A 26,528-nucleotide genomic window follows, 5' to 3' on the forward strand; every position below is an offset into this window, starting at 1 on the left:
GGGGTAACTATTTATGTAAAGTGTGACTTGCATCCTGTTGAAGTTGAGGGTATCAATGATAATAGAAAGGAGATTGAATCCATTTGAGTTTCTCTTAGTAAATATAAAAGGAAAAAAGCTTGTAGCAGAAATGTTACAGATGATACTGGTGAAATTAGAAAATTTAAAGTGAGATTAAAATTTCAGTTATTAATGAGGTCATAATTATGGGTAATTTTAAACCACTTATATATATTGGGAAATGCTAGTGTTAAGCCATGAGGGAGAAAGGTTTTTGAAAACTGTTCAGTGTGGTTTTCTTCAATTGGACAAGGAACCTGCTAGAAAATTGAGGAACATCTGGGTGCAAGTGGTCATTGTTGTATTAGGTTTAATATTTTGCAGCATATGGAGATCAGGAATAAAGTTGGTCAAACATAAACATGGGTCATCAAAAAGAGTTATGAAAATGGTTGGCTGAAACTCATTGTGAAGATTTCTTTAAGCACATTAAGGGTAAGCAAAATGTTAGGATGGGAGTAGGACTCTTGAATGATGTCAAAAGAACACTTGCATCTGATAATTGTGAAATGGCTGGATTATTAATATCTGCTCTTTCTTCAATCTTTACTTATGAGAATTTAAGCAGATTCTTTATCTTGAACAGTTGGTGGATGAAAACAAGATCTATGAAGATGATTGCATTAATTTTGAACTTAAGAAAAAATTGTAAAGTCAAAAGAATGATGAAGCTTCTTAGCCAGATAATATTTCCCCAACGATTTTGAAGGAGGTTGAACATTGAATATATGTCTCAATTTCTACTTTTTTTACATCATGGGTGTTGCTTGCCATGAAGAGGATGCTGGTGATATACAAAATGATTTAGATGATTTAATGCATTGGGCAGATAAATGACAAGTGAGTTTTAACTATAATAAATGCAGGTGGGTTATAGTAATTTAAATCATAATTTGGATAGGAATAACCTTAAGAGTGTCATGAAGGAAAAGGATCTTGATGTAATGGTTGATCGATCTCTTAAGCCATTCAAGCAGTGTGCCATTGCTTGTGGTCAGGCATATAGAATTTTAGATTATATCTGCAGAAATATTCAATGTAAGTCTAAAGAGGTTATAATTTCATTGTTTACGTCACCAGTTAAGCAACATTTGTAGTTTTATGTTTAATCTTGGGCTTCTTATATTAGGAATGACATTGAATTGTTGGAAAGGGTTCAGTTGAGGTTGTCATATAATGACAGGTCAGATATCTGAAATTATTATTTTTTTTTAAATATTTAGAGGGTATCTGATTGAGGGGTTTAAAATTGTAAAGGGAATTGACTGTGTTCATGCATCACCTTTTCCATACTTAACAATGATAATTTGGCAAGGTAGGTGTCATCTTCAGCTAAGAAGGTTTTATATTTCAAACAATGGTAAATGACCTCTTGAGTGGGTAACCTTTGAATGTTGTGGAGACGAAAATTTTTATGACTTTTAAGAGAAAGCTCGATAACTGTATGAATGATAAGGACTGTCTTTTAAGATTTTTAAAAATTTATTTAATAGTTTTAGTTTAGAGGATGGAGCTGCAGAGATGGTCCAATGGGTCACTTGTTGTCCATAAAAATTAAGATGCAAGTCTTAACAATAAGAAATAAGGTTGAGAATAGTTTAACTTTCAAAAATTTATGATAGGAGATTTTTCACTAGGGTGAAGGTATAGTTATAAAAATCATTTCCTTCTCCAGATGTTTAAAGATATCTATTTACAGTCTATCAACAAAAGGGAATGTATCTGCCACTACAAAACTGGCAATCTACTGTTGATGAGAGACCAAGGGAAAGTATGATTAGAAAATCTTTTAAATTGCAGTTTATATCAGAATGCTTCTTGCCTAACCAATCCCTACAACAATGACATTCTCCAACCATACCAAAGGAATGGCCTTTATACAAAATTTATGTGACAGCTGACAAATACTAATAAATGCTTCTCTCAAATGCAAACACAAAATTGTAGCTTGAGTGTTGGTTAAAGCATAGACAATGCACATCAAGATGTGGATGTTATGTGGTATGAAGAGTTATTTTATTTCCTGTATTGAAAAAGGAAACATGTAAGAGAAAGCCAGTTATTTATGCTCAAAATTTCTGAAGAAAATGCAGTCCATTTAAAATCTGGTGACGATCTTGAAGTTAGTTTGGGCCTGTTAATTCAGAGTTTGTCTTAACATTAACAACAATTATGTATCCTACTACCTCCCCTTAATGTGTACTGATGAACAAGAACCCTTCCAGATGACAATGTGACAGTCGACTTTGCACCTGTTCTTTGAAAATGATTTGAAGAGTACCTTGGGAAACACAATCACAATATCACAATCAGAGCATCTTTGGGATGAACTTGAATGTTGATTCATTGTTGTTATCTTCTGATAACATCGGCAAATGAAATATCCACATACTCCTGTAAAAAACAAAACTGACTTACATATGGTGTTCTGCTGTATTATGAAGTCCATGCCATCCTGAGTATAAACAAATGTGTTGATAAAAGATGGTGAAACACAATTTTAGATTGGGGTCATAATAAAGCAAACAATCAGTGTAAGATTGGAATAAAAAATAAATTCTTAGCTTTTGATATGTTCTGCCTTTCTTCCATATTCAAATTAAGCTCGGAATGTTTTTAGTTGTAATTTTACTTTATGAATAAGTATTTATTCTGACAATATTTTGTAAAATATCCTTGGTTTCAGATTCCTGTAAACCCAGCTGTCAGTAGATTAGCTGAAGGTTTAGTGGCTGCATGGGAAGTCTATGGTAAATCAGAGTGAGTCTCTACTGCTTGATGAAACTAATTAAGATAAGGAACCAGATTTATTTGTTACTAATTAGCATCTAACAAATGATTTACACACATGTACATTATTTCCATTTTAAAGTCTTGAGTATACAGCTTTGTAGAATGAGCCAGTTCTGGTCTAATGTTTGTTGATCAGAATGACTGGTTTGATTTGCAGTGGAAATTCATTTTTTGCTCTTCTCTTATAGAAAACTGCTCTGATCTTAACTCCTTGGTGGCAAAGAGTTAGGGCAAGGTGCTTTGCACTTGACAAATGACTATGTATTATAACACAAAAATATAAATATTCAGTCTGAGTAGCTTAAGTCTCGTAACATTATATATTTATTATTTTTTATTATATTGACTTTCTAGTCATGCCAAGTTAAAATTACATAACTTGCATTGACGTGGTGCATGTGCACTGATGTTACTGTATCCAATAATATAAAACTGACCTTTAGTCTTTACAAAGTGACTGTCTTGGCTGTGTTTTAGTGGACTAGTATTTTGTAATAAACAATCAAATTTCATTTATGTAACATTATATATTATTATCATTGAGAAATAAGTTATTAAACTTGTTTTTCTTAAAATATAGAACAATAAATGAAGAAGTAAAGCAAACAATTATCTCTTCTTTTGAATAACTTCAGCTGATTTCTAAATGTATCCTGATTTTAGGGAGAGGTTATAAAGTGTCCACAGGTAAGAGCTGTAATGATACTAATATAATACTTATTTTTTATTGTTGCGAACATAACAGCATCTATATGTTTCAGTAATTGGCCTAGCATGGCAAGGTGGTTAAGGCACTCAACTTATAATCTAAGGGTTGCGTATTTAAATTCACGTCACACTAGACATGCTTATCCTTTCAGCTGTGAGAACATTGTAATGTAATGATCAATCCCAGTATTTATTGGTAAAATAGCCCAAGAGTTGGTGGTGGGTGATGATGACTAGCTGCCTTTCCTCTAGTCTTACACTGTTAAATTAGGGATGGCTAGTACAGATAACCCTTGTGTAGCATTTTGTATAATTAAAAAACAAACAAACATATCTCACTTAGGAACTTTATAGTATTTCTTAAATATATTGTTTTTCAAAGTTTTAACAGTTTATTCTTTGCCATATTATAATTCCACTGTGTGAAAGTAATTGTAAATCAGCTTTTAGACTTTTTTTTTAATTCTTTATGCATTTGCTATAAAAACAAAACTAAGGTTGTTTGTTCCTTTCTTACTTTTCAGAGCAGTTATTCTTTTTGTTGTTGAAGAAGAAACTTATAATATAAGTGATCAAAGGTGTTTAGAGTTTGCTGTTCGAGAAAAAAGAAAAGATATTCATGTGACAAGACAAAAGTTTTCAGAACTTCAGTTGAATGCTGTGTTAAAGGAGAAAAGGCTTCATGTGTAAGTTACTTAGTGATTTACTTTTTGTGAAAGAAGTGCATCTGTTTAAAAAAGAATTATAACCACATCCTAAAGTTAAATCCTTCACTTTTATGATAGATTTGAGGTACTTGCTAACAAAAGTCATAACATTTCTTGGAGTATTTGGACTTCTAAAATAATTTCAACATTGTTAGTGTTTTACAAAGTAAATGATTCCTTTTCTAAGTTGTATAATATGACATATGCATAAACATTTTCCATGTTTAATGGTTAAATTATCTTTGGAGCAACAAAAATCAGGACATAGCTTATATTTACATGCAAGTATTAAAAGAAATTTGACTACTTAGCTAGATGAGTGGTCCTCAAAACCTTTTTGTCTGAAGACAACTATAGTGGGATAAAAACCCTGCAGACTGCCTACCTATTTTACCCCGGTTGTTCTTTTCTATCATATGGCCTGGCCACAGCATTGTGTGTCAGTGACTTCCATTTTGAACTAGTCCAAAGTCCACACTTCAGGAGCCACTGACTTATGTAAATAACTTTTCAAAAACAAGGGTATTCACATTTATAAAACCTTACAACTTAACCCAGATATCTGAGGGATAATGATTTTATGGGTATATACCTCAACCTCCCTTTGTATGTCTTGAACGAGTTAAAAGTAACTTGAAAGACAGAGTTCATTAGCCCATCAGTTGAATGTTGTATTAGAAGACCAAAACTTTATGTACAACTTAATTGGAAACTTTTTTGTCTAATTGGTTTGCATTTTTTTGAAAACAGAATCATATATTTTGAGATCATATCTCCACTGTTAACACAGTTTAAATCATCTTTCTCACTTGCATACCAACAAGATTTCATGCCACAAGCCTTGAGGCAAGCCACACCTAATTTCTCACAATTTAATATGAATTGTATTACTGCATGATGATGATGTGATCATATGACAAACTCTGACACCAATAAGTGAACAACACATCTTCATGTGCAATAACTTCCCTATGCATTTAAACCTGTGCAAACTTCATTTTTCTACTCAGGATTGTATTGAACAGGCATGTATAATTTTCTCATCTGATTTCAGTTAGTTAAGTTTTGCATCATTAACAAAATCTCATATTTTATCTTCTTTGCCTTTAGTGTTATCATTCATTCCCAAAGATTGTGATTTATATTTAATCCTGAGAGGATGACTTGGTTTACACTTAGGCCTGGCTTCTACTGTGGCTCTTGGAGGCTCATTAGTTATCAAGAATGTTGCAACTATTGTTCTGAACCTCCTCAGTTCTGAATAACCTGTTGTAATACTGCCTTCATCACTCTGCTTTGGATAGTACCTTACTGTTTGTGAAAGAATTTTAATTTTCCTTTCTCTCTTTCTCTGTATTTCATTATCAGGTGTGTTCTTTTCCTTTTTATTTTGTGTTTTTATTAATTTTTACCGTACCAAAGTGTGTTTAGCTTGTCTTTAGAATTTGTACTGTTTTCTTTCTCATGCCTAAATATCTCATTTCCATTATGTTTGCAACTCCTTTTTCTCATTTATTTTGATTAATAATCTGTTTGGCCAACTTAAGGAGTGAGCTCTTTTTTTTACTTTGTTTTACTTATTTTGTATTTCTGTTCATGTATTTTCTTCCTTTTCTCTCTTTCTTCCCATACTTCCTTTACTAAACCTGTCTTTTTGTCTGAGATATTTTGTCATGCTAACTGAAAACTAGGAATTTCGATTTTTTAATTTTCTGCCAAACCTTGAAGTGGTTGTTTGGAAGAATTGAACAGAGGGAGTTGCATGCAAGAGAAAAGTCTGTCACACTCTTATTGGTGGAGGTTTGTCACATGGTGATTTGCATGCAAGACACATTTAAATTACTTGATTGTAAGGTAACAGTTCAAGGCATGTAGAAGGCAGCACTGAATGAGAATAGCTATTTATGTGAGATAGAGGTAAGTACCTATTGTAGATATATTTTCAGTGTAGGAAAATTATAACTTTCAGGTAAGGAAAATATTAATATCCTAATTTTTTGATAAATATAATTTTAAGTGTGAAATACAAAGTCCAAAATTTTCCAAAACCGATATTGATTAATGCAATTTCAAACATTTTATCTTAAAAGTTATGTAACCCTAAGAATAATTACTTTATTTCATTAGTTTTAATGCTGTTGAATGAGTTTCAAAAATATTTGTTTAATTAAAAAAAATTGAGTTACAAGAAGTTCCACAATCAAGGTCAAAACAGTTTGTTTAGGAAATTGCACTATTCACAAAGTTTAATTCTATAAATGTTGAGAAATTTCTATTAATCGCATTTTCTTGGTTTAATAAATCTCAAAAATGATAGTCTTATATTGTTCATGTTTTCCTTAATTTTGTGATCACCACTGCAGTTTTCAATTGATTATTGTTTGTTATTGTTTACCTTTGTTACCTTTAAAGACCACAATTAGTAAAGTTCCATTGTCTAGTTTTCAGTATCAATCTTGACTGTAACAATCGTAATTCGTAGAGAGTTGTATCATTTATATCTTCCTCTTGTAACTTTTACCATTTATCATGCACTTGATAGCCATGTAACATCACCATCAACAACACAATAAATAAAAATTCCTTTAAAAAATTCTTTTCATTTAACACTTAACTTTTGTAGATAAAACATAATGAGTATATTTATAACTGACTCATTTACAGCAAGTGTACTCATAATCCAAGAATCATTGTTTTTTTGTAAAAAGAGCTTCAACATTTATAGCTTTGAACATGAAATACTAAAAAAACTCATAAAAGGATCACAACTCTTTTGCTGTAAGTGATTTACAATTTTATACAGATATTTCAAAAGTCAATGAAAGAAATAACATTTGTTCAAGCTGTATATTTAATTGACTAACAGAAGTGGTTGGAAATGCATGGGTAACCTCAGAAGATATTGAGTATTTCCTCTAGATATTAGATAGAAGATAGAATCTGAATGAAAAATGGTATAAGGATCATCATAAAGTCTATATTATAGTTGTGTTACATTTTTTAAAAAGATGTGTGTGTTATAGAAGTATTTTTGGAATTTGTATATTTTATTTAACCTGCTTTAATGCTTTTGTTTTGCATATAATCTGCCTATTACTCTACCTAATGATCCAACATTTAGTAAAACCTATGTGGGTTATGGGATAATAAATAATTGTTCCATAAGCCTATCTAAACTTTATTTTATTCATTAATGTGGAGATGTGTTATCTGAATGTGCATAGTGTCAGTCCCTTGGATTAACCCTGTAATGGAGATGGAATGTTGAAAATAATTCTGAATTCACTAAGTGTATCTACATGAAAAAAGGGCAAGCTTTGAATAACACTTACAAGTCTATTATACACAAAAATTGCATGTTATAAAGTATTTGGATGTATCTGTGATTTGACACTCAGAATGCAAGATGCAAATTTTGTTCATGTGAAGGATAAAACAATTTTGTTCATTATAGTTTGGGTATTCAACTTGCATGATCTCTAGAACCTCTGAAATGCACATTTACAAAACAAAACAAAAAAATTCTTCTTTATCTTTGTGTATTGTACCTAGTATTTACTGTCATCTTTCAGCAACCTTCACTGAATCAGCAATTTCACTAAACTGCATAGTTGATAATTCTGGCATAAAATACATACCCTTATGAATGGTGTTCTTTAAAAAGTCATGACAGGCACACTTTGTCTTCACCCCTATATATAGGCAAAAAACACTGTTTTAAATGATAAAGAATAAAGTTTAAAAGATGTTCAAATGAACATTTAGTAAAGAAGAAATATTTGTTATGGTGAAATTAATTGACACTTCCATATTTCTTTACCGCTAAATGAATCTTTATTTGTTAATGTTGAAATTAATTGTAATTATTTTTAGTTTTTATTTTTTTTTCCTTTTTGTCTGTTATTGAAGGAAAAACCAAGAAGTAGCTGTGGTTTACTTTCGTACTGGTTATGTTCCTGATCAGTATAGTAAACAGGTTAGTACTGATGTGTCTTGTTAACTCTTGAAATATTAAAACAATAAAACAAAATATACACTTCATTCTACTCTACTCATTCACATTTAAATATAGTAATTGGCACTGTGTAGAAAGCTTTCAAGATACAGAAAATAGGGAAGGGTTGTAATAATCTTTTTTTAATGCATAATATTCATATGTTCAGATTACAAAGACCATTTTACCTCAGCAATATCACTTGTACCTAATGCCTTTGGAAAACACTGGTGTATAGATCAACTTGAGCACCAGTATTATCTAGAAAAACTCCTGTAATAAGCCATACCCAGCTATGATAAGCAAAGTTCAGCATCTTGTAATGGATAACAATCCATGAACACAAAGGTCTGTAGCAGAAGCTGAATACATGCTCCTGGCAACAATATGCAACATAACCATAAATATATGCTTCGAGGAATAAGTTGATCTTAGTATTATATTCATCAAGATAAGACTTCACAAATTATGGAAAGTAAAATCTGTAGGGAGGAGTGGTGTGCTTTGGGCATAACTTCATGATAGAGCTTTTTGGAATAGAAACTAAACTGCAAGGCTGTTCTCAAGATGCAGAGTCATCAGACATAATGTGACCAAGCATTATGACATGGATTTTAACATGGTTAGTCTACAAAATCATATTAACATAATTTATTCAATCTCCATAGTTTTTGTGAATTACTCACCATATTGAAAATGATATATGATTTTAGGTGTTTATCTGGGACCATTAGCTGATGATACTTTTTTCTTTAATTGGCATATACAACCAATACAATGTTTGTAAGAATTTGTTGATGACTTTGTCTAACTGAAGCATAATCACTGCTGTATCTTCTAGGAATTGGAATATCAATCAATGACTTTAAATGGCAGAAAATCTATTACTCTTTGGTCATTTAACAATTGGAGCAATAGTTGTTAATACTAAAGAACAGTTCATATTTTGATTCCAATTATTTAAAACTATAGGTTGATTTTTTTCCTTCCAGGACTGGAAGCTGCGGCTTTTAATAGAGAAATCCAGAGCTATCAAGTGTCCCTCCATACAGTATCACCTGGCAGGAACTAAAAAGGTTCAGCAGGAGTTATCAAGACCTGGAATTATGGAAAAGTTATTTAAAGATGTAGATTATGTTAAAAGAGTGAGGAATGTTTTTGCAGGACAATATTCCTTGGATTTGGTGAGTACCCATGTTTATTATTAGAAACTTAAACTACAAATGTTGTTGATAAGAATTGCTGTTACCAAACTAAAAATATTATATTACATGCAACATTAGTAGTACAGTTATACCTTCACTTAATTATTGTTAAAATTCTAATCGCTAATAGAGTAATATTTCACTTTTTCTTCTTGAAGGCTACATAATTGAGACTGTAGTTGGAGGATGAACATATAGGCTTTCAAGATTAATCTTAATGATATAAGATAGAAATGTCATCCATATTTTTGATAGTTTGATTTTCTCACCTCTAACATGCAGAGTATTTACTTCTATACAGCTATGAATAAACTTTTGTCCTAGGATGTATCAAAAAGATAACCAAAATTCCTTCTGCTTCTTATTAGGATTCTAGTGGAGATGAAATTGTAATAGAAGCTTTACAAAATCCACAGAACTATGTCATGAAACCACAACGGGAAGGAGGAGGTAGGTTTCATATATGAAAAGAACATTTTACACTAAGAGTGCTTTAGTTTGTTCAAATAAGGAGATGAACCACTAACCTGGCTGTGCTAATGACCCTTTTTTTTTCCCAAAAGTAAAATATTTTAGTCTTCTAGATAAATTAAGACTAATATATAGGCTGTTAATTCTATTTGAGAATTAATATCTTAACATTTTTAGCATTTATTTAATACAATTTACTAAAACGGAATATGTTCAGACTTATTTGTACAGAGCTCCAATGAGTCTTGTTCCTAAACCATGTACTTATCACTTTTTAGAAGTTTTTTCCCATCTTAAAGCATAGGTTTGTATTTTCTAAGAAACTGTAATCTGTTGAAAATATAATTCTCATGGATTCTCATGATTTTTCCTTCTCTTTCTGATTTTGTTAGTTTTGCACCTTTTTTATACGCTTATGTATCCTAACAGCATGTGACATGAACAACTGCTAATAAATAAAACACAGTTTAATTGAATTAAATACCAATGGTTTGAGCAGATTATAAAGTATTTATTTTGATGTAGAGCAAATAAAATGTTGAGAGGTATCTATGGGAAAGTGAATAGATTTTTAGTGTAGAGAAAAACATTTATTGGAAAGTTTAGACAAGAAAAAACACAAATTGAGGTGGTTGTTTTTTAGATGGCATTTTTGATTCCTAAATATCTTTTTGAGTTATTTGTTTGAAAGCTGTAGAAATTTTTCTGTGAAAAGATTTGAAATAAGACTACTAGGCTTAGAAACTGATTACTCAAATACTTGTGTTGAATATAATGGTTAAATTTAATACTTTCAAAAAGTATAAATTAATAAAATAACTTTTATTATTTGTTGAAAGAAACTATTGTTGCCTACTTTGAGTTGATATCATTGTAATAGGTCAGGTCATAGGTCACCAATAAACCTTTTTCAGTTTTTACCTTATTTTTAGATTCATAACCGGGAGTGATAGTTAGTACGATTAGTGAAATAGTGTTAAAAGAAATATGTTAGTGAATATCAGTAAAGTTGGAACTTATTGGTTATATATTAAATGGACTTTTCTGATACAGAAAAATGAAAATTCTGAGATGAAGAGAAGTTTTTCCAAAATTGCATCTCAACACAAATTTAGAAATATTACAACATCAAAATTGGTGAAAAATGTAAATTAAGTCTTGTGACTGTTTAAAGCACAAACTAGATACTATTCACAAAATGTTTGTTATGATTCCTGCAACTTGGTTATATTTTTTCAATGAGAAGGAAAAATATTAATGATGTGTCAATTAAATCAAAACTTGGATGAGCTATCTTAAAATGAGGTTGAAATTGTTACCTTAACCTGTTAGAAGCTGGACTTGCATGCATCTTGCAAAATCCTTGAGAGAATTTATGTTTCACATAATGAAGGCTCCTCTGATTTATTTGTTACTTGATAAAACTGAAAGATTTATAGACTTTTCTTAAATATTTCTGTGTGTTTATAGATATTTATATGTACATTTTGTGTGTTTGTGTGTGTGATATACATTGGTCTACACACAGATGCTAGTCTGAAGTCTTATAACACTAAAAATAGAAAAATAGTTACTCTGCCTGTAGTTGGCAGAACACTTACAATCATTGTGTTGCTTTGTGCTTAACAACAAAACTATATTATTTAGGATACAATATATATGGAAAACAAGTGAAAACTAAGTTGACAGAACTTGGAAGATCTAAAGAGCGAGAAGCCTACATCTTAATGGAAAGAATAAAACCACCATCTACTGAGAATTACATCATTCAGAGGAAAGAACCACCAACCAAGATCTCAATAATTGGAGAACTTGGTATCTTTGGAGTTATTCTTGGGTAAGAAACACATAAATGAACAGAAAGTCAAACTGGAATAGATGCTGATTTGACTTTCAAGTTTTTAGAATGAATAAGTGGCCATGTGTGAAAAAATCACTGTGGATAAGTTATAATTATTCCAATTGCTACTTTTAAAAATAAGTGCTTTATTTGTCTACCCTTTTACCAGTAACTGTAGAGTTACACATTAAATACATAAAGCTGCCCTTATTCCTTGTCTTCTGATAATCAACTATAGGAAAGATCTAAGGCTACAGACAGTCTCCTGACTGTTAACTTCTTAGTTCTACATAAAAAGTATGAAGCTGAAAAGATGGCTTTCTGCTTATTAATTATATAGCTCCACATCAAAGATGTTAGGCTACACATGTTTTGTTTTCTTGCTATTACTTTGATCTGTATAATACAATTTAAGATGATAAATTGCTCTTTTTTTCAGTTTTGACTGCTATTTGTTGAACCTACATCATTCTACTCTTCCCTAATCTTCAGTTTTTTTCTCAGTACATATACCAATAGTGTTATTCTCTCTTCCTCTTCTTCAATGTTCATTTCTATTACATAGGCCTTTAATATCTATCTATATATATAAACTACTGTTTTTCAGTGTTTATTGCCAGTACCTGGTCCCATAATATTCCTTTCTCTTCTCTCTTCATCAGTTTTTATTGCTAGGCCTGCAGTATTCTGCTCTGTCTTCTATAGTTTGGGCTGTTAATAACTGGACCTGTGATATTCTCAAAACCTAGCATTTCTAATTAAGAAAATTGACATGCTGTTAGTTGCATATAATAATAATAAAAATATATTTACAGAAATCAAGAAGATGTTCTTGTGAACAATGAAGCTGGTCACTTACTACGCAGTAAGAAGATAGGAATAGATGAAGGAGGTATTGCTGCAGGGTATGGCCAACTGGACTCTCCACTGCTATTTTAGCTAGTTATTTAAACGTATCTTGCATATGGTGTTTTACTATCTGAAAGAAATAATTTGCATATTTTAACTACCTTATAACTATAAATCTTTTTATGTATTACCATGCATTCACATTAGTTAACATAATAGGTAATAGAAATGGATACATATTAGGTGTTATATATCAAATATGTACAGATTATATATAATTAATATAAATACTCAATTTATGTGGCACCTAATATGAGCACAAAAGTGTGTATCCAAAATTTGCATTAGACCTATTTTTCTATGCTGTGTTTTTTATTGTATTTGAGTTAACATAAGTTACAAAAGTTAACCAAGGCACCCACTTTTAAAATTTTCCAAACAGACCTAAATTCACATTGATAAATTTCAATATTTACATTTGAATTACTTTAACTGATATTATCAGAAACACCAATGTTTACATCACTAGTGTAAACAAGCACTCCAATTTTTTCATGAAAATAAAATTCAAACTTTTGCCTCTTAATTGAATTTCTAGCTTTTTTATCGTTTCTTCACGTCAGAAGAAATTTACTTAAAACAAAAGAAGCATTCAAAATTGAGTTACACTTCAAAAAATGTTTCCCAATAGACTAGTACTAGTTTAATCTAGTTTCAAACTACTAAAATTCATTTATCATTATATCTTTTGTAGACCAGTCCAGTCATAAGTTGAACTGGTTACTCGAAAAGTTGACCATTCAGGTACCTCAGTGTGGTATCTTGAGGAATTCTGACAAAGCAGAGAAGTTCAGGCTTGCAAAAACAGTGGTTTCATAAATGTTTCATACACGTTTGTTTTTCAGTGGATGTGATGGTTGAACCACACAAAAAATAAATCTTAATACAGATTTACATAATAAACCAAAATTTAAATGAGATCTTGACAGTACACAAAAAAACAAAAAAGTACTATTATACAAGACAAGTGATTCTATGTGTATCTGTGTATCAAAAACAAGTGCACAAGTAATGATAGTATCAGTGAGTTTTTTCAATAATATGTTATAGCCAAAGAGTGCCTAAGTAATAAAATTGAAAGCTATGTATAAAGTTGTAGGATACCTCAAGTAAAACTACATAAATCAGTTGCTAACAATTGAAAGTAAGAACTACGAGAATTATAGTGCAGGAGTTATAATTAAGAAACATTGTCCAAAATGAATTTAACTCTGTTATTTTATGTAAATTCCTATAACATTTTCACATTAGAAAGAAATCTATTGAAAACTTGTATGAAGTGATGAGAAAGTTTCTCAAAACCTGCTTTCTCAGGCCTTTATCACTGTTTTAAATATAACAATAAACAAATGGCTTTCTGATGCAAGAAAATGGTGTCTGTAAAATCAGTTGACCCTAACATACAGTGAAGATCGTGGACGAGTCATCCTGTAACTATTGCCTGATTTTCTGAAAAGGATAATTTGGTATGCTCATTGAAAAAGCATGTTGTTACTCTTGTAAAGGAAAAAGAGAAGGTGTGTAACCTCCACTTTATCCAATTAGTCCCTAGAAAACATTGTTTACAAACTTGCTTGAGAAATGCCATGTTCTGATCTTGGGAATTATAGAGAAAATATTAGTGAACTTAACTTTTAAACTAAAAGAAGTGAAAAATAGGTTGTACAGCTGGTACTATATACTTAATAACCTAGTCAATGGGTAATCTAACCAATAAAACAAGATATTTTGTTGTATGCTATTAAATATGTGTTAATTAAGTTAACTGTGATTTTAACAAGTAAAAGAGCAATGTATACCAGTAAATCAGTGTTAGTCAAGTTAACCTTGAATCTAACTAATAAAACAAGACTTATTTTATGTATACCAGTAAATCAGTGTTGTTAATTGTGAATCTAATTTCTAAAGCAAGGCACTTTTCATGTTTATCAGTAGATCAATGTTCTTCAAATTAATTGTGAATCCAACTGATAAAACAAGAAATTTTATATACGTATAAACAAAGTTAATTGTCAATCTGAAAACAATTTTAATAAACTAAGTTTTAAAATAATATATTTTATGGGTTCAGAATGCTTAAAGAATATTTGTGATTCTTGTACTGTACTTATTTTACTGAGCTTATTAGGTTGTAATATATTAACTTTTTTCAGCTCAAAGGTGAATAAAATGTGTAAGGTTTAAAAACATTTCTAGTTTCCATTTGCTTTTTATACCCGTTTTTATTTGAAATTGCAAAAACTGGAAAATTACAAGTTAAAACTAGACACTCAAACATGAGTTTCCAACAAGTAACTATAAATGTGATGTAAACCCATGTTTATGCATACACATGAAAAAACTATCTATTTTATAACCTTTCTATAAAATATTTCATACAAGATATTCAGAGTGATGGGACATCTGACAGGTTTACTCAAAAAAAATTATGAGGCTAGAGTCGTAGTTATTACCTTTCTATACGAAAGGAATAATAGTCTCTACGTTCATTTCAAACTTAAGAAATGCTTTATGAAAAAAGTTTAAAATTTAATTTAAGCGAACTGATATGCTATTTTCATAATATACAAGTATAGTATCTATGGTCCAGTGAATATTATGCAGTAAGAATACTATTAACTGTACGAACTTTACAACATAGAATGTTACTTAGGTGTTTCACACCTTGATGATAGTTTAGCGTGACATTTAAACCCAAAGGATCAGCCTATCAAGAGAGAAAGATAGTCTGCTTCTTGTATGTTCGCCTTTAACAGTGATTAATTAAATAGTTTTTGAGATAAGTATTATAAATTACCTCGAGAGAGTAGTACGACTTGTTTAAGCCTACATCCTTAACCCATAGTGAAAATAAGTGCCATCTATCAGGTTCGCTATTTTAAAAAAAAAGTGAGAAACATTAAGTATACAGTTGTAAATTGGAAAAAATGAAAAGCGCGAGCGTAATAATTATTCTAACTGTAAGTTGGTAATATAAAACCAACTCCAAAAACCCATAAATACCAATCTATATTTATGGAATTGACCAATCATGTTTCTGAATTACACCCACTGATAATAATATCCCAGGAATAACAGATGACCCTTTGTTTAGCTTTGTACTTAACAACAGCAACAAAATAAAACCTACAAGCACACACTTCTGTTCCATTGAGCTAATTACGTACGCGTATCTCATTCTACGTCACAGCAGAATAGGGGTAACTGGCATCCTCAAGAATACACTATTATATAAAAGAAAATACTGATGCTAATTGGAAAATTCTGCCAAACTATTTTTGATATTAGATATAAATGTGCTTCCACCGGAGTTCCTCTTTACTAATCGTCTTTCTAAACCACCCATATGATAAAACACCACATAAATACCAGTGCTGATTTTATATTTATTCACATGGTAGATCTAACCAGTATTATTGAACACGGGATCATGTGGATTTTATGTAAATAACTCGTCAGTCTTTCGGTAGTGTTTCTATTACTATCTCAAATTTTGGTGATATATTTAACAGGAATTTATAGTTATTTGTTATTCCTTTAACAGCGCTTTCGTTAAATAAGTTTAAATATTACTTCACGAACACATATGGGCTTCCTATTCTTTATCATTCATTTAGAAAGTATTTAATGTTCTTTTGCTAATCTTTAAGACAACTTAAGATTTCGGATTTTTGTCTTTTGTTCTCTTTTTCGTCTCTAAACGAAAAAAGGGAAATTTTGAAAAAAAAGGAATATTCTGGGTGACGCCTAACGTTTTGTAACTTTTATATGTTTTCACTTTGTATATTTTCACACATATTATTACGATCTGTATTGTTCTTGAAAATTATCGAGGGTTTCATTACTAGAGCTTATTATTGGTGTAAACAATGTTCAAGCTAAATCCGACTGTGAATAATGTTCAAACTTAGTCTTATTGTAAATAATGTTCAATTTAAATCTTATTGTGAAAAGAGTTCAGGTTTAGTCCAATTGTAAATAAGGTCAGCTAAATCGTGTTATTAATTATGTTCAAGCTTTGTTCTATTGTAAATAATTTTCAAGCTGAATCCTGTTGTGAATGGTATTCAAATTATATTCTATTGTGAATATTCTTCAAGTTTAGTTCTATTGTAAGTAATTTTCAAGCTAAATCCTATTGTGAATAGCATTCAAGCTTAATCATGTTTTAAATAAACCTGAACAATCTTAGTACGAACATCAAAGCCTGGAGTAATCTGAGGATCACGGGCTCGAATCACCGTCGCACCAAACATACTCGTCCTTTCAGCTGTGAAGGCGTTATAAGTGACGGTCAATCCCACTCTTCGTTGGTAAGAGTTGGCGGTGGGTGGTGATGACTAGCTGCCTTCCCTCTAGTCTTACACTGCTAAACTAGGGACGGCTAGCGCATATAGCACTCGTGTAGCTTTTTGCGAAATTAAAAAACAAACGAAACCTACAACTCGAGGTTTGTTACAATTTATTCTGATTAATCTACAAACACGATGCTTGTGATTAGTGAATTTTTATTTTAAAAGTAGCTGAATAAACAAATAAAGTGAAACTATAATTTAAAAACGTAAAGACACATTAAAATTGTTTACATTCAGACACTCAAAATCTTGGCATCAGATAGAATTTTCCTTGTTATTTTTGATTAATTTTTCAGCCAGAACGCCAAATATTACTTCATAATAATTATCAAATTATATAACAAATACTTTTTTAAAGCGTTTGCTTTTACTGCTTGTATAATGTTATGTGTTAGGATATAAAACTTTTATTTTCCCCTTTTCCTTTTTTTTTTTTCTTAATAAATTTATTTTCACAATCTCCCTCTCGATCTACCGAGAGATACAACTATCCTTATTGCGTTTTCTTGCACATATATCAAATTGTTTTACGCTTTATTTATCTCATTTTTGTACCGTACAATGTTAGCTTTTACCAAACTACATCAGTACGTGGTGTTTTATTTCTCACTTATTGTGGGTAATAAAATTGAAAGTGGTTGTACGCACCCAGTTTTAAGTTCATGGTGGGTGGGGCGGAATCTCTATCAATTATAGTCAGGTAAAGACATGATAAACCCATGGTAAATGTGACACTAACATGCACAGAGCATGAACGTATGGCCACAACGATAATTAATTTAGCGAGGCCCATATGATCTGCGACACACAAGTATCTCTAATAATTTTGAAGGTAAACCCGATTACTTTCTTTTTCGTCGCTAGATTGCAGAAAAGTCGCAATTTGTAACTTTGCTTGCGACAGAAAGAGCGTTGGGCCATACAAAAAAAATTATAGTACAACAAAATGTCGCGCTTCTCATTCTTAAGTTCTGTGTGCAGTGCGCATGCTCAATATCTTTACGAACTAACCAATCAAAAGTAGTAAAATATGATTTATCTTTTACTGCAGGGATCTATTGTAGCACGCGCTGTTGTGACGAGCGCTAACCGTAAACCACAGTTGACTGTGACGTCACTGTTTTCAAGCAATTGTCGTAAAAACTACTAGTTGCTCAAAGACAAACCAGATTACGAGTGGATCGTCTTTTGTATGAAGTCGTGAGGGTAAATACATACGCGAAACGCCTTAAGGCCTTCACTGTTTCAGGTAGGTTTTATCAAGACGGTTTTTTTAATATATAGTTTATCGTTTTGAATTCACTTCAGTGACATTCTTAACTTCAAATAGCTTTCGTGTCTAAATTATACATTTGTTTTTCATTCTCTGGAAAAAATATTTAATCAAACTAGTCTTAAACCAACTTCTTTTCCGTTATTTACCGTCATGATCATTCACTAGAAAATAAAAATGTCTTACTGTGTAACGTTTAACTTCATAAGTCTTCCTTAACAAGTTAGATTGACAGATTTGACCTGTCAAGTAACTCTAATCACTCAAATTAGAAACTTCGCTGCATTATTGGTTAAGTTACACTGAAAATTTTCTACTGTTTCAACCTAACTGTTTGTAGCTATACACAAACGTATTATCTTCAAAGAGCAACGTGAATATTGCCTATAAGAAGGAAGAATAATGGAAAACACGCACTAAACAGTCTCGTCCCAAAATAATTGTACTGATATTCAATAATTGACAGTTTACGAATTAATAATATGACGAACTCGTATGTCATTGTTAGTTAATTTATATATCAAGAATGTAATATTTCCCCATACTGTTATGTTGGCTATACACACACAAACACTACGAGCTTTTTGTGTGTGGCAATTTGAGTTTTTAAAAAATTGCTTTACTCGCTAACGCTAATATGTTTACCCTTTAGCACTGTTTACAGAGCACTTGTCTAATGTCCAAAAGCTCTTGGGCTCAGATTTGAGACGAAGTAAAAAGAAAAAAATACCACATCAAATCTCATTTTCTTTATACATAAGCAAAATTATATTTACACGTAAGATGCATGTTAGTTAACGTATTTAAGTTTTGTTTGTTTGTTCTATGTGGGAAATATATCCCCTTGACGTTGCAGCAGGTTTGTTTGTTTTTTACCAATAATATACTTATATAACCACTAGTCAGTAAAGTGGTCAGTACTTGGATCTAGTGAAAACACACGGTCAGCGACAGAGGCAGCTAGCCGGTTGCCATGGTTGGCTTGCAGTACACTGACAACCCTCCGTCTCTCAACACACACACACACATCTTTTCAACCAAAGCGACGCTATTGAATTAATATAAGCATAAAATTAGATCTACAATGATAGTAACAAGTTCTGAACATTAATATTAAGAAACTAGTTTGAATTATTTCTTTTAATATGTTTTTCCTTTCAGCTTTTGGCTCTTGAGGATGAAACACTTTTACAGCGGTTTTTATCTTAATTTTAATTTTGGAGGAATGTATAGGTTTGTTTATATGAAATTTTATCGGTGAAAATTTAGTCACATAACTAATAAATGGGTGCTTAAAACTTTCATTAGTTTAAGTAACAGAATTACAGTGCTTATTTGTTGAATCATTAACTGAAATTATACTCAATCAGACACTTAGTTAAATACTTAAAATCTGACACAGAATGTGGAATGTGTTCGATATGTTTTGAAGCAAAGTCTATACTGTTAAACAATTCAAAACATTAAATGTCCAAATTGTCTTTCCTGCTTTTGTTTTAGACTTGTCGTTAGGTTCATTTATTAGGACTTCCTCTTCAAAATATTACTACAGGATACGTACAGTGATAAAATATCTAACCTGTTTACAAAGTAAAATCAGCAAATGTCTGAAAAGCTATACTGTGAAAAGAAAATGACATCTCTGACACGAATCCAGACAAATCTTCTTAAGTTAAGTAACCGTTTACTGACCAGTTCGACGTGAAATACTAGAATACATGGGCCAGACTGTGAGTCATAGGGTATATGGTTGGCATCCCATTATTGCAAAATAGTGTTCCGCATTTCGAACTGTGTGTGTATTACAAGAGTGACTGTCATGTCACAAACAACAAGATAATGTTGTTTGCTAAACTAAAACCGAATAAAACTAGTAATTTGATTAGTGTGATCTGAGAGGTGGCGATTGGTACTGTTAACTAATTGTCTTCCTTCAATGTTAGTCTGCTAGCATATATAGCCCTTATGTATTTTTGCATGAATAACAAAAACAAAGGAACAATGTTACGATTATGGATAAACTTTTGTTCAGTTTTTGTTTAGCAAACATTATCTTGTTCGTTTAAATAATTTTACATCAAGTAAAGTATAAGGCCTGGGACCAATGAGTAAAATGCTGATATCAAAAAATATGTTAATATATTTATGTTACGCTGATATATGACACCAACTGTAATGTCTACCTTCCTATAATTGAAACACCTGAAAACCTGTTATCGAATTTCATACACTTACTAAAATGCAACTCTTATAAATCCAGTTGTTACCTTTAATCAAGATGACAAGGTCTAATTCGTAAAACTGCTGTTAATTTTTATCTATCTAACTCACAGTTGTTAACGTTCAGACATCTACCCAACTGTAAGTTTCCAAAATCCTGTCGTCAACTGTCACCTATTAATACAGCTGTAACACGGAAAGCTCTAATGTTAACTTTTAGCAAGTTATTAAAAAGTAACTCCCTTAAACCTGCCAATTCCTTTTATTTAACAAGGCAACTATAACTTTGGAATTCATGTTGTTAACCTTCATCCAGCTACCAAACTGTAACTCTGAACGTACTGCTGTGTAAGTCTCTCTCACATGTCATGTTGTAACTATAGAAGTACTGTTGCTCGTTTGTCATAAAAATGTTCCCCGCTGGTACAGCGGTAAGTCTACAAATTTACAACGTAAAATCAGGGGTTAAATTCTCCTCGGTGTACTCAGCAGATAACCCGATGTATTCGAGTATTTCGAACTTAAGATATCGAACACAGTCACTGATAATGTGTACAACAATACACATCAAAGAAACATGATACGTTTTACGAATGAAATATAAAACACTGTCGAAATGAAACCGTTAAGAAGCTGGTATCGGGCATGATTTTTCGGAGCACTGACAATCTTGGCAGCGTTGAAACGTAAACCTTATCAATCTCTGGATGTTACGTATTTATTCTATGTAGCTGTAGCCAGATGAAGGTCAGGTTGAAGAAAGAGTCGTGTCATTTTACTCCTAGCAGTGTGTGGTTTTGCAATGAGACTTCCTGATTGTCGTGCATGTGCATATGACGGTACTAGGCCTACGGAGTCGCCTCTGTCTGTCCCTCATATTCCTGATTTTCTGGGTTTTTTAGGACTAGTCTGCTGATTGTTGAAACGGGCATTCTTCAATAACTCCTTTCACAGATAGATTGCCTTCAATCATGCCTGTAGTAACCAAGCGATTTGCATTAAACGAACCATGGTCGTATGGTTCATTGTTTTTCCTTTAATTGGAACCGCGGAATTTTTGAATCGCTATTTATACAAATTCTTGTTCGATTCATTTTGAAAATTGTAAATCAACTCAAATACCTAACACTGAAAATTGATGTTTTTTTATAAAATCACATGACTTAAGCTCAATATTTTTTTTATTCCAGTAAACCTTGCTACTCGTACAATCAACAAGTTGCCTTCCCACTCTTTAACATGTAAATAACGCTTTGTAGGTGCCCAGTGATTATTAGTGTAAAAAGTAGGCCCTAGCGTTTACATTGCACATCAGTATAGGAATTTTACTATACTACTAAATTATCAGAGAATCCATAACTTGAAAAATCCTCTTCTTACCATCTATTAAACTGTATGTCTTAAAGTTCTGTTGACCAACAATTACCTAATATATCATTATGAAAAAACTCCAGCCCTGTAACTGTGGAAACCTCCCTTCCAGCTCTTGCCGAACCCGTCATTTTGGAAAACCGCTAATTCTGCTCCATCTCTTGAAATTCTCTAACCCAGCTATAGTCCAAATTATAACTTAGGAGAACCTCAGCCGAGATCTATCTCTTGAAATCTTGTAACCCAGCTGTAACTCTGAAAAATCTTCCAGTCCAACTGTTGCTCAAAATATAACTCCGGAAGACATTCAACTCAGCTGTCGTTCAAGATTTATCTCTAGAAAATCTCCTGCTTATATGTCGCCCACCTACAAAATCTTTAAAGTTGGAAGCTTAGCTACATATTAAATTATAAATTATAAGTCCTGCTGTTAAACCTTCAACCGCCTATTAATCTGTGATCCTGGAAAATCTGCAGTTCAATCATCAATATTAGGTACGCGTATTTTTACTTCAAATATTTTGACTGAATGCCGTAATAATGATGCTTTCGTGGTAAAAAAAACAAACAAACGTAGTCAAGGAAACAACTGAATCACGAAAATATCACAAACTTCTTTTGTTTCGAAAGACTTTTAGATGTCAAAAAAAGTCATAAGTTATTCACTTTCAGACAGTGGTACGGTTAGAAATCGATTTATTGATTTCTTCATTTTATGACGCCCACCCCTTTTTCGATAAAAACGTTACTATGACATTCGATCCATTCAATTACTTAATAAGTTATATATCCTAACTGAATATTACTTGAAAACTAAAACATAACCAGGAAACAAATTTTACATTAGTTATTTGAACCAAACAAAGCGATACTACACACTAAAGTTGTTTATGTGACCAGAAATATGCAAACGGTTACACTGTGTTTTTATGCTACCAGACATATTTACACAGCTACGAATAAGGTTGTTACTGTAATCACAAATATGCAAACAGTTAAGAACTATGACTGTTAGTGTAATTAGGCATATACACACACAAATAAGTGTTAGAGTTATGGTGGTTGTAACCTGACATATGACTCAATTATGCTTATGACTGTTACTCCAACGAGACATGTGATAAAGCTATAGCTAAGGCTATAACCACAATCAGTCATGCGCACACACAGTTGTCATGAAAGCCAAGTTGTCATCGTGATTGGACTGTGAATCCGAGGGTTCATGGTTTACAGTCCATTGCCGTAGAAACACACTTCACAATTTAATTGAAACTATCACTAAACATAAATTATAACACTTCTACACACATACAGTTATGGAAATTTGAAAAAAAAATCTGGGAAGGGGGGAGAGTAGTGTGGAATTGTGAATGAAATTTAAAAAATCATATTGATTGAATAAAGACAAAAATGTTTATCATTATACAGAGTGGGGATAAGTACCCCTCACTGAGAACACCCATGCACATAGTTCCTGTCATCGTTTCAACTCTAACAAACTTATTTCAGATAGTTACACACTCTAATTTTTCGTTTGGTTCTGCAGTCAGGGACAAGTACAAACAAAGACATATATGTTAAATTTTTCTTTGTTTATTTCAGACATTTACGCAAAGGGCTATCTGCACATATCCGTTCCTATTTTTAAAGAAAGTGAGTAGCATCCGCCGTTAAGATGTCTGTGGCTATTCTCTTCTAATCGGATAATGGAATTTGGCAACACCCGTATAACGCATCCCTGGTCTGAAAGTATGGAGCGGTTTTTGAGCAGTGAATCGAGAACCATGAATCCGTGGGTTCACAGTCCAGGCATGCTAGCCATTCTAGAATCTGTAGAAGTGTAGAAGATAAAACTTATGTAAAACTAAGCATAAATATAACAACAAACATGTCTTTGACCTTCCAATTATAATTCCAGATTTTTAGGCCCACAAACATACGAAAGAGCGACATTTAAACTTTTCATGGTATTGCAGAAAAAAACACATAAAAACCATGACATATCAACTTGATGTTGGATTTTTAAAAAAATGTTGGCATTTTATTTGTAAAATAATATTTGATCTAACCTACCGTAAAAAAGATAGAGAGTTATATAATTATCGCTAGATAATCTTGTTTAGTTACTCTGTTATTTTACCTTGTAATTAATATGTCGATAATTATCATGACTAAACAGCATGGATTTGTGTGCGCATAGAAGTTCTCGTAAAAGAAGGTACACAGTTTGCTCCGATATTCTGAGATAAATTTTTAACATTCCAAGATTGTTGGACCTCCTTTGCAGAATTCTCTGACTTTTACAGGATCGTAGCCACCCTGAATTACAAAACCAAAACGGATTGTAGGAGTTCAACATTGGAGTATACAAATGAACGTTCAAGGTGTATTTACATATTGGGTTATATACATACAGATATTTCACACCTATTTGCCGGGCATGGATTCTTTTACAGATATATCTATATGGTTTACAGTTTGAAAATGTTTACCAGGGTGTATGAATAGCGTCAAGTTAATTAATATAATGTCAGAGTTAATTATGAGTAAGTCAGTTTAAAAAAGGAATAGAATTTAATACCATATATATTTATATATACAACTCTACAAATGTTTCCTCACACAAATTGTTTTGAGGGAATACTTGTCTTCACTAATATAACGGATTTACCGTTGTACGTTTATTATAATACCTACACTTGTCTCTTCTTTGCATGTGACGCATATAGTTGACTGTGTATTGCGCAAGTCCCAACTGTTCTCAAAATTTATAGGGAGTTCTTGAAAAAAAATCAACAATACTTGTTTGATGAAAGTGCATGAGAATATTGTTTAAATTTATACAAACCCTCGTGACTTTTACAAAGTGACTAACAGAAGGAAGAGAAAAATTATTTGACAGCTGTAGCCAGTACGCTATAGGCCTAGGAAGCTATAATTGTGATTGACGTCCATTTATCGGAAAACTACAGAATTTGACCAGGAACGTTATAGATTTCGAACATTACAAACCGTTCAACTTTAGTGAATCACTTCAGACGTTATTGTTTCCACGAAGACATTAAATATCGTCTTCGGTAAGAAGTGAACTTCTAACTGGTGTGAGGCTAGTCAAGTTTGTTTGTTTGTTTTGGAATTTCGCACAAAGCTACTCGAGGGCTATCTGTGCTAGCCGTCCCTAATTTAGCAGTGTAAGACTAGAGGGAAGGCAGCTAGTCATCACCACCCACCGCCAACTCTTGGGCTACTCTTTTACCAACGAAAAGTGGGATTGACCGTCACTTTATAACGCCCCCCACGGCTGGGAGGGCGAGCATGTTTAGCGCGACGCGGGTACGAACCCGCGACCCTCGGATTACGAGTCGCGCGCCTTACGCGCTTGGCCATGCCGGGCCGGCTAGTCAAGAAAAACGTAGTTAACTTAAGCGAAGTGTAACAATATCAACCCAGAATTAAATTGTTCATTGTGGACCTGGACCGTCGATAACATATTCAGTTCTAGACCGGATATATGACTGAGTATCTTTTGTAAATTTGTAAAACTCTCGTATTCACACCATCATTTGTAATAATTATTAGTAATAACCGTTATTATACATTGTATTGTTTTATGCTTGCATATTAAAATATATTTGTCTTAAAAAGGAAATTGTGTGTATAAGTCTTGTTGGCAAATACAATAAATGTGAGACATATTAACAGTTAATTAAGTTCTAAATTCAAATTTCCACTAATACATTGGCATATATAACGTAATAAATCGAAGACTTGTTTGAAATAAGCTATAATATCCAACATTAAAGAAAAATTCATTATGATTTTCTCGACTCAAAAATGTTGAAGATTTGAAACGATTTAAAAACATTTCAGAATTAATTTTTTGTATGTGTTTTCCGTTAATTTATCCTAAAATAATATTCTGGCAAAGTTCCAACAAGTCAGCAATGTCAAAATCTCCCAAGGGTTGAAGTTTCTTAAGGCTTAGAGAGAAAAGCGTCAACGTATTGATTTCTTTATGAAGACTTCAAATACACGTCTATGGCATTACAAAAAAGTTGTATATACAAACAAACGTTATTAAAGGGTAAAGCATTTCAGGGGATTCTGTGAGAAGACAAGTATGTGTTCTATAATTGCGCCCAATTCATCCCTTTGTGTTTGCACATCGCATCTTTCCTAATGTTTTATTTGTGTAAGCTGATGGAATAGCTCTTCCTCACATCTTTAAACAGCTCTTTGCTGCATATAAAGTAGAGCTACATCTACAGAATATTTCAGCAGTTCATTGTTGAACTCAAAGTGTCTATTTTTTAGTCGTCGGAGCTGACGGGACAGAAACTCACCGTAAATTACTAACGTAACAGGTCCGGCATGGCTAAGTGGGTTAAGGCGTTCGACTCGTAATCCGCGGGTTCAAATCTCCGTCACTCTAAAAATGTTCGCCCTTTCAGCCATGGGGGCGTTATAAGTGATGGTAAATCCCATTATTCGTTAGTAAAAGAGTAGCCCAAGAGTTGGCAGTGAATGGTGATGACTAGCTGCCTTCCCTCTAGTCTTACACTGCTAAATTAGGGACGGCTAGCGCAGATAGCACTCGAGTAGCTATGCGCGAAATTTAAACA

At 32.2% G+C, this 26,528-nt stretch overlaps 2 protein-coding genes and 1 long non-coding RNA gene across 16 annotated transcripts in view; 2 read left to right on the top strand and 1 right to left on the bottom strand.

Moving 5' to 3' along the window:
• The window catches only part of LOC143233097 (glutathione synthetase-like), a 34,836-nt gene extending 19,960 nt beyond the window's left edge, over positions 1-14,876 (top strand). For all 8 annotated transcript variants that reach the window (XM_076468996.1, XM_076469001.1, XM_076468999.1 and 5 more), the window contains 7 exons: positions 2,747-2,820; positions 4,086-4,247; positions 8,178-8,244; positions 9,255-9,446; positions 9,836-9,917; positions 11,586-11,775; positions 12,594-14,876. In XM_076468996.1, the coding sequence (XP_076325111.1) occupies positions 2,747-2,820; positions 4,086-4,247; positions 8,178-8,244; positions 9,255-9,446; positions 9,836-9,917; positions 11,586-11,775; positions 12,594-12,717 (891 nt within the window). In that variant the 3' untranslated portion in view covers positions 12,718-14,876. The remainder of the gene's footprint in view (positions 1-2,746; positions 2,821-4,085; positions 4,248-8,177; positions 8,245-9,254; positions 9,447-9,835; positions 9,918-11,585; positions 11,776-12,593) is intronic.
• LOC143233100 (uncharacterized) lies at positions 1,863-15,553 on the bottom strand. Of its 7 annotated transcripts, XR_013017968.1 has the most exons (5): positions 15,485-15,553; positions 12,638-12,757; positions 12,402-12,532; positions 7,907-7,960; positions 2,497-2,515 (listed from the first exon to the last, which is right to left on the bottom strand). It is a non-coding gene; the product is annotated as an uncharacterized LOC143233100 (long non-coding RNA). The 7 variants fall into 7 exon arrangements; XR_013017966.1 differs by lacking the exons at positions 2,497-2,515; positions 12,402-12,532 and adding an exon at positions 1,863-2,454; XR_013017967.1 differs by lacking the exon at positions 12,402-12,532 and having other exon boundaries at positions 1,863-2,515.
• Positions 15,554-18,156: 2,603 nt separating this feature from the next.
• LOC143233102 (sodium-dependent neutral amino acid transporter B(0)AT1-like) overlaps positions 18,157-26,528 on the top strand; it is a 50,751-nt gene continuing 42,379 nt past the window's right edge. Inside the window, exon 1 of the mRNA XM_076469008.1 lies at positions 18,157-18,291. The gene's annotated coding sequence lies outside the window, so the exon portion shown is untranslated. The remainder of the gene's footprint in view (positions 18,292-26,528) is intronic.

Source organism: Tachypleus tridentatus, chromosome 12 (genome assembly GCF_004210375.1).
Source record: "Tachypleus tridentatus isolate NWPU-2018 chromosome 12, ASM421037v1, whole genome shotgun sequence".
NCBI lineage: Eukaryota > Metazoa > Arthropoda > Merostomata > Xiphosura > Limulidae > Tachypleus > Tachypleus tridentatus.